This window comes from Tachysurus fulvidraco, chromosome 23 (genome assembly GCF_022655615.1).
Source record: "Tachysurus fulvidraco isolate hzauxx_2018 chromosome 23, HZAU_PFXX_2.0, whole genome shotgun sequence".
NCBI lineage: Eukaryota > Metazoa > Chordata > Actinopteri > Siluriformes > Bagridae > Tachysurus > Tachysurus fulvidraco.
Genome location: NC_062540.1, coordinates 17,296,799 through 17,305,847, shown reverse-complemented (window position 1 = coordinate 17,305,847; position 9,049 = coordinate 17,296,799). Strand labels below are relative to the sequence as shown.

Here is a 9,049-nt window from a genome sequence, read left to right as displayed (position 1 = left end):
ATGTTCGATGTGAATGAGATGATATGACAAAGGTCTTTCCTGTTATCAGCTAGATTCATGACACAAGTTCATATTTAAACTGTGATAATATTACTTCTATTAATCAGAGCACAAAGCAGAATTAAGACAGTAACATCAGAGCATAAGATGGATACATGGATAAGAAACAATTAATTAATCTCTATAAAATTAGAAGCAATTCATCTTCTTCATCATCATCATCATCATCATCATCATAATGATTTGTCATTATACATCATACAGATAATTTGCATTTCTAACAATCAACTTTATATTAAACAAAACTAATGCTAAACACATACACACACATACAGCTAGCAGTCCTTCAACAACTCAGCAGCTCAAGCAGGAAGTTCTGACTGATTCTTTCTCTTCAGCAGTTTTACATTGAGCTAGTTTTAATGTTTTCCTATCCAGAAGCAGAATAAGCGTTATAATCAGGAGTAAGCTGAAAGCAGAAAAAAAAATAGTAATTTAAATCCTCTCACAGTAATGACTTCAGTGTTCACTTTAACATCGTCATGTGTTTTTATATCAATGAGGAAATTTCTGAAGTTCTATTCACAATAAAATGTCAATAAATCACATTATAGAATTCTATTATATTCACAAAACAAGCTTCATAAAATAATGCTACACTCACTCACTCACTCACTCACTCACTCACACACACACACACTCTCACACATTTACACTCACTCACTCACTCACTCACTCACTCACTCACTCACTCACACACACACACACACACACACACACACACACACACACACACACACACACACACACACACACACTCACTCACAAACTCACTTACACAGACACAATTACTCACTTGTTTATTCTCTTTACTCTTGAATGAAAGTGTATAATCTGTAATTGTACACAGACATAACATTTTATTAGCTGTGTGTGTGTGTGTGTGTGTGTGTGTGTGTGTGTGTGTGTGTGTGTGTGTGTGTGTGTGTGTGTGTGTGTGTGTAAAACTCACCTTGTGTTCTCTTCTGTCTCACTTTGTAGATCATTAACCCACATCCTCCGATCAGCATGATGATGATGATGATAACAGAGGAAGCTGGACACAATACAGAACATACACATATACTGTGTGTGTGCGTGTGTGTGTGTGTGTGTGTGTGTGTGTGTGTGTGTGTGTGTGTGTGTGTGTGTTCATAGTTTAGTGTTGTCATTAGGTTCATATTTAAACTTAAATGAAACAATTATTAAATGAAACAATGATTACAATTATTAGTAGTAGCTGGTCTAACACTGTCATGTTGCTGAAAAGGACAACAGAAGCCGTAACATCAGAGAACCAAAAAGTAGTCAAAAGAAGACAAAAACACAATGAAAGAGTGAGTTATGTATAAAGAGTAAATAGTTCTTACTGAAACACACTGCAGATGGAGTTTCTATCAGTGCTGCTATGGTCATCAGGTCACTGTCTGTTGTTGGGGGAGTTTTTGTGCTCAGTTCTAAATATGAGATTGAATAAAATCATGGAAACATTAGCTATATAACTTTTACAAGACCATGACTAAAACAAGACTCTAATGCTCTCTGTACACAGGTTGAGTTTGAGTCTGAGTGATTTGTCAAAAATAAAATGCTCACCTGTAACATGTAGCCACACCTCTGTAAAGTAGGAGCTATATCTGACTGATCCGTCTCCATAATACACACCAAATAAATAAAATACTTCATCAGTTTCTCTCACGTCGCTGATGTTCACACTGAGAACTTTAGCACTTCTGTCATCAGAAATGGAGAATCTGCTGTTCTGAAATTTTGTGTTAGTATTAAGAATTTGATAAATGTTAATGTCATCATCCACTGTGTTGACATATTTGCTGTTTCTCTCATACTCCCCTGGATAGTTACAGGTGATGGTAATATTCTGCCCAAGATAAGCGTTTATTATTTTGGGCAACCTGGAAGATGTATCTGTCAATTAAACAAACAAACAATATATATAAACAAAAATACATCATTTTTAGTTTAAAGCATTATAGATGTGTATTATCCTGCACAGTTCATAAAAGCACTAGCTCTATATATCTTAATTAATTAATATTAATGCTTTGAATTTGTGTGAGTGGATAGACAGTTACTAGTAAACACGTTTTTACTCACTATTATAAATTTTTAGGTTCATGGTCAAGTTGCTCTGATCCCCCAGTCCAAATCTATACATTCCAGCATCTTGTGGCTTCAGCTTTCTGATCAATACTAAGAAGAATTTGTTTGTGTTTGAATACAACTTGAATCTTCCTTCTTGAACTTGGTGGCGTTTGGTGTCAACACGTATTATATCAGTGCAGTCTTTTTCATTCACTTTGCAGATATATTTACTATTGTGTTTGTACCAGTTTATATCAGAGAACACAATGACACTTCCACCTGAGTAACCAATCACATCAGAGCAGTCTACTGGACCTGTCAATCAAATCAAAAAATCTCATGTCAGTAACCTCACTGAGCTTTTAATATTCTCATTATACAGGATAAATAACATGACATACAGTTTACTACAGATGAATATCTGACCTGAGATCAGGTAGAGGATGATGACGAGGATCTTCATCCTGGATAAAATTCAGCTTCACTTCACTTCTGCTTCTTTTCTTCTGCTCTGTCTATCTCACTGTGTTAAGTTCTACTGATCTTCACTTCTACTTTGTGCTCTGGTGTCTTTCTGCTTTTATAATTCTGTCTTGTTAAGTCAATTCCTCTTTTCACACAATATTTTATTCATCAGCAATACAGATCTGCATGAAACCCACACAAAGTTCTTAATGACCTGTTATACACTTCACTGTATTATATAATGGCGGTCATATCTGTCTGTCTCTAATCTATACTTTATAATCTTTATAATATATCTTTATTCATTTAATTATATTAATTTATTTATTTCATAGGGGGGGGGGGGGCACGGTGGCTTAGTGGTTAGCACGTTCGCCTCACACCTCCAGGGTTCGATTCCCACCTCCGCCTTGTTTGTGTGGAGTTTGCATGTTCTCCCCGTGCCTCAGGTGTTTCCTCGGGGCACTCCGGTTTCCTCCCCCAGTCCAAAGACATGCATGGTAGGTTGATTGGCATCTCTGGAAAATTGTCCATAGTGTGTGAGTGTGTATGAGTGAATGAGAGTGTGTGTGTGCCCTGTGATAGGTTGGCACTCCGTCCAGGGCGTATCCTGCCTCGATGCCCAATGACGCCTGAGATAGGCACAGGCTCCCCGTGACCCGAGAAGTTCGGATAAGCAGTAGAAAATGAATGTATGAATGAATTTATTTCTTAATCCTGCTTCAGTAAAAGATTTATCCTGGTCAGGTCCGTGTGGGTCTGGAGCCTATACTAGAATCACTGGGTGTGAAGTGGGAATACATTATTTACATTATATCACTTAGGGGAAATATAGCAAGGTTAAGTATATTTGCCTCCCACTTTGGTACTGATTCGTCTGTTGCCATTTTCCAAGTGGTCATTAAATCTGATTGATGGTAACTTACATCTCTGGGCTCCTAATATACATGTCTTTGGCTCTGGGTAGGTCAGATGTAACAGCATCACCACAATCCAGTCCTCTCTGAGCTGATTATTTACTGCAACAGCTGAATGAATTATTAAGGATTTGGATTGTTTAAGTTGATATAAGTGCTGTTTGTTATTGTGTTCATTATTAGTATTGTGGGTTTTCCTGTATTTGTTTGGATAGCTGAGCCTGAACACAATATCAACTAAAAATTTATTCCATTGTTCTTCTCTCTGATGTGCTTGTTGTTGTCTGAGCACTGGGGATAGAAGACTGCTCCTTCATTAGCTTCTTCACTTTCACAAGTCTTTGTGCGTGTGTGTGTGTGTGTGTGTGTGTGTGTGTGTGTGTGTGTGTGTGTGTGTGTGTGTGTGTGTGTGTGTGTGTAATGAAGGTATGCTTGGACAGTTTATTCTGTCCTTCCACCTCTGTTTGTAGGATCAAGTTCCCTTCCTTGACTTTGTTGTTGACTCTTAGCGGGCGGGTGGGAAAGAAACGTGTTCATTTATTTTAATGGTGCTTTATTTGAGAATTGTCTGTCTATTTTTCTATGGTGGCCAATGTCTCTGACCATTACTCACATCACCATTACTGGTGATTCGAACCTGTGCATGTTAATTCCCTGGGTGAAATTCCCAGAGTGGAGAAGTCGGATAATTTAAATCAATTTTCATTCACTGATGTGCTCATTTTTATAATATAAAATCCACTTGACTCAACAATGGGCGCCCATTGCGCAAGACGCGTCTAATTACAATATAGTATCTTCTGATCATACGGACACACATGCTCAACTCACAGAGGAAAAAATTATAATAAATAAATAAGTGAATGAAAGTAAAGGTGAAAGTGGGACAATAGCATTAAGGGCAATAACATTAAACACCCCTACAGTTCCTACTTTAAACTCACCCCTATAGTATACAGTATAGATTGTGAGGTCTGGAAGCAAGTTAAGGCTTTAAAAGAAACTTCTGTATGATACTGATTTTTTTTCTCATAAATTTTCAATAAATAAACAAACAAACAAACAAATAAATAAATAAATAAAAAGTTAAAAAGACTGGTTTAATGATCAGATAATGAATTCCATGCTATTAGGTTTCAAAGGGTTACAAAATTGTAAAACAAACAACAACAAAAACTCTATTTCAGCATATTACAGATTTACGCACAGCAGCAAATATTACACACCGTGAAATGAATTAATAAAATTAAACGTTTTATAAGTGGTGTAACCTGCTTATACACGTCAATAAAAGTAGCTATGCTTTCGTCTCATATAATGAGCTTTTTTAAAGCATAACTTAAAGCTTGCTCCATTTTAACTAATCTATTATCATCATTGCCGTTCTTTGGTCGTCGCTAACCCCCGCTTGCGCCATCTGCTGGTGAAGCGGAGAAGCAGCAGGTGGCGATCCTGCATCGGTGTTCGACTGCTTCTCCTGTGCTTTCCCGGATGTATGATGTAGATTTAACACATATGTTATATAGATTAACTGTAGGAGCTCGCGCATGCTTACGTTCTGTTTTCACCGCTATTACCGCGAAGCATCTAAAGGCCGCGCCCATAAAATATATACGGTCTTTCTGCTTTCAGAAAATGTAAAGATAAATAAATGACACTAATATTCAATGAAAAGTCATTAGAAAATAGTATTTTTATATACTACAGTGGTTTAAATGGGCTAATATCATGCCTCATATACTGAAGTTGATACTAACTTGTGATGGACTTATTCATTCAATATTATCATCATCATCATCATCATCATCATCATCATCTTCATAACATTCACTTTTTAATAAAATCGAGGAAAATCCCAGTCTAGCCCCTCTCAGATTAAGTGACACTCAGTTATTGATAGGGATTGTAACATTAAGTGAGTGTGTTTCTTATTATTAATAATATTATTTTTCTTTATAGCTGCTAGGGCGATAAACGATGCTAAGATAATTGGAGTTTTTGCTTTCTCCACAGATGAATCATAACAATGGAAAAGAGCACACATTGCTTCTCCTTTATCTCTCATATGATATGATGCAGATATACACTAGTGAATTTTATATAGTCAGTCAGTCTCCCATGTTTTATCGGCGAGAAAACTGGTGTCAAAAGTGAAATGCGTAACTGTTATAGTATATAGCAAACAGTAGCTGGAACACCTACTAGCAAACTTTATAGTACATTAATATCTACTACTGCAGAGAGCTTCACAAACAGTCTCCCAGAATTATCATCCATGATTGGATCGCCATCCGACCACAGAACATGTTCAGGTTTTAGACTTGTTCAGGTTTTAGAGTCAGTGTTTCGCTACACCCTTGATATTGTAGCTACACTTAAAAGGAAAGAAAAAACTTGCTCCCTGGTACAATGACAACACACAAACTTTTAAAACAATCAGCTAGGAAATTAGACCGTAAATATCGTCAAACTAAATTAGCAGTATTTTGATTAGCATGGAAAGAGGGCCTTCATACATGTAGCTACAGAAAATCTCCCAGTTCTGCTAGATCGGTGTATTTCTCTTATTCAAGATGTGAAAAATAATCCAAAATTAAATGTTAATAATAATAATAATAATAATAATAATAATAATAATAATAATAATTATTATTATTATTATTATTATTATTATTATTATTATTATTATTTAATACTGTAGCAAAATTAATTAGGAATAAAAACACAGTCGAAATGCACACACCATCTATTTGTAGAAGGTCATAATGACTTTATGAATTATTTAAATGGAAATATTGATATCAGGCAGAAAATTCAGACCATTAATTTAATACCAAACAAATTGATAGATAATGCTGTAGATAATATTTCTGTTTTTGATCAGTATTTAGACTTCAAGTGTTCATTATTTATATATTACCTGATGTAATAATTCTTCTTCAAAATTATCAACCTGCATACAGGATCCCTTACACACATGTTTCTTTAAACAGATACTACCAGTAGCTATCCAACTCATTCTAAACTTTTAGGCAAGCAGTTTTCAAATCTTTGATTAAAAAACCTGATAATAATAAAATGAATGATATTCATGAAATGTATCATTCAGGATTTAGGCCTTGGTGTGATTATTTATACCAGTCTATAATTTGAAGTTCACATAAATATCACATGTGTTGCCTTTTTTCATCTCAGAAATATTGCATGTTACCACTAGGTTTGATTATTGTATTGCTTTACTGTCTGGATGTTCCAGTAGGGTCATAAACAAGCTCCAGTTAGTCCAGAAAGCAGCAGCTAGAGTCCTACAAGAACCAGAAGATATGAACATATCACCCCATCTTATCCTCATTTCATTGGCCCTCAGGCAAGTTTTGCAATGATTATAAAATACTCTTATTAACTTATAAAGCACTTAATGGTCTCGCGCCACAGTAAATGAGTGATCTTTTTGTTTTTTTATGATCCATTACATCTATTTTGATCAAACGGTACAGGCTTTTTGGTAGTACCTTAAGTACAAAAGGCTACAGCAGGGGGCAGAGCTTTTTCTTACAGAGCCCCACAGTTATGGAACGGACTTCCAATTAGTGTTTGGGACTCAGACACAGTCTCAGTGTTTAAGTCCAGGCAAAAAACACATTTGTTTAGTCTAGTTTTTTATAAATATCTTTTCTTAGGTAAACGTTAGGTACATGGGCATAGATGTTTGGTGAAATGGGATGTCTGGATGCTGTCGGTTTCCACCTTCGCAATTCGCTCAAGTTTGCAGACTGTGGACTCTTTACATCCCAGGAAGCCCTTACTTACTGGCTCTAGCCTTTTAGTTATGCTGTCATAGCTAGTCTTGCCAGAGTTCCTGTCTGTACTTTGCACATAATTTACATTGTCCATCACCTGACTACCAATCATACCTAACAATTTACTTTTCATTTAATATTACAGCAACTAGCAACATGTAGCAAACAACAAAATCACTTAAAACACTTACAATTACTTATTTATCTCTACATGTTTACATATTTATTTGTCTAAAATAAAAATATTTGTAGTCTAGTCTAGATAAATTAAGAACCTTGTGTTATGTTATTAACAGATGTAGCAATATTGTTCTGAGACTATAAAAATAGTCTCTTGTTCTGAGACTATAAAAATGGTGTCAGTGACATCATAGGAGAGCTCCCCTACTTAGCAGTGCCTCATTTCCGCTGTGCTGCACGAGGTAAGAGCTGTTTTTTGGTTTATATGACTAACTCATTGGTGACACAGGGTTTAAGCTTTATTTCTATTGTGGACTGAGGAGCTCAGTGGGATACATTTCCATATGTTGCATGCTGTCAAACTCTTTGACCAGCGTAAATCTCCAGCCAACAGGCATGTCTTTCTTAATACTATTGTATTTTAACTAGCATAGTAACAATTTTTAATATGATTATGTCTTTTGTACTCACCCAGTTGTGAACTTTGCTTAAAATAATCTAGGTAACTGCCATGTTACCGGTGGACTAACCGAGCAGTAGTGGGGAAAGCGGCACACACCTTCTCAAACAGATGTATTTTCAAAATTCAAGTCAGGTCAAGAAGCTTTTATTGTCATTTCAACCATATATATCTGATGCAGTACACAGTGAAATAAGACAATGTTTCTCTAGGACCATGGTGCTACATAAAACAAAGATGGAGCCAAGGATTTAAGCAAGTTAGTCCTAGCCACATAAAGTGTAAAATCTGGTGCAAACAGTGCAAGACAGAAGAGAGTGCAAACAATACAAGACATTACACAAAAGCAGCACAGACCAGTGTACATACTGTATGTTCTATAGTACACATTCAGAAATACTAGAATGAACACATAATATAGTAGCAGCAGTTATATGAGGTAAAGTTATATCTTTCCCCATTCTTTGTTAGAAGTAGAGACGCTGCTGCTGCATCTTGGTGATTGAGCTGGTGTTGAGTGACCAGGTGAAGTTTTCCATTAGATGAACGCCAAGAAATTTGGTGCTCTTGACGATCTCTACAGAGGATTCGTTGATGTTCAGCGTGGTCGCTCTGTGTTCTCCTGAAGTCAACATCCGCCTCTGGTTTTATCAACAGGGTGTTGGTGTTTTCATTGCAGTGTTTGCATAAAATGATAATACTGTATAATTAATAGTTAATAATAATAATAATAATAATAATAATAATAATAATAATAATAATAATAATAATAATAATAATAATAACAATAATAATAATAATAATAATAATAATAATAATAATAATAATAATAATAATAATAATATATTTCCACACTTAAGTTTTTAAGGGGGACAACAGTTGTTTATTCCATTCCTATATACTGTAGGTCTAACATTCCATTCCCATTCGTAGTTCTGTCATTTCCTCTTTCTCACAATGCTGTATTCATCTGCGTGATTATTCTTTTTAGTAGTAGTAGTTTTTATTCTTTGGTTTTGGTTGCTAGCTTTGTTTTTGTTTTTTTTTTAGTTCTAAAATTTTCATATACTATATATATATAAGAA

At 35.3% G+C, this 9,049-nt stretch overlaps 1 protein-coding gene across 2 annotated transcripts; it reads right to left on the bottom strand.

Moving 5' to 3' along the window:
* On the bottom strand, positions 1-2,728 carry LOC125140017 (polymeric immunoglobulin receptor-like). Of its 2 annotated transcripts, none has more exons than XR_007139212.1 (7): positions 2,569-2,728; positions 2,155-2,457; positions 1,636-1,965; positions 1,410-1,496; positions 1,013-1,125; positions 857-894; positions 1-469 (listed from the first exon to the last, which is right to left on the bottom strand). XR_007139212.1 is itself a non-coding variant. In XM_047806828.1 (7 exons), exons 1-7 carry the CDS (start codon positions 2,603-2,605, stop codon positions 431-433), a joined length of 918 nt encoding a protein of 305 aa, XP_047662784.1. In that variant the 5' UTR covers positions 2,606-2,728; the 3' UTR covers positions 1-430. The 2 variants fall into 2 exon arrangements, 1 of the variants encoding a protein (XP_047662784.1); XM_047806828.1 differs by having other exon boundaries at positions 1,013-1,096.
* Between the last annotated feature and the right edge of the window lie 6,321 nt (positions 2,729-9,049).

Coding starts and splice junctions, on each gene's coding strand:
- LOC125140017 (XM_047806828.1), bottom strand. CDS start 2,605: ATGAAGATCCTCGTCATCATCCTCTACCTGATCTCAG. Junction 2,458..2,568: donor CATCCTCTACCTGATCTCAG/GTCAGATATTCA, acceptor TTTGATTGACAG/GTCCAGTAGACTGCTCTGAT. Junction 470..856: donor AGAGTAAAGAGAATAAACAA/GTGAGTAATTGT, acceptor TTCTGCTTTCAG/CTTACTCCTGATTATAACGC.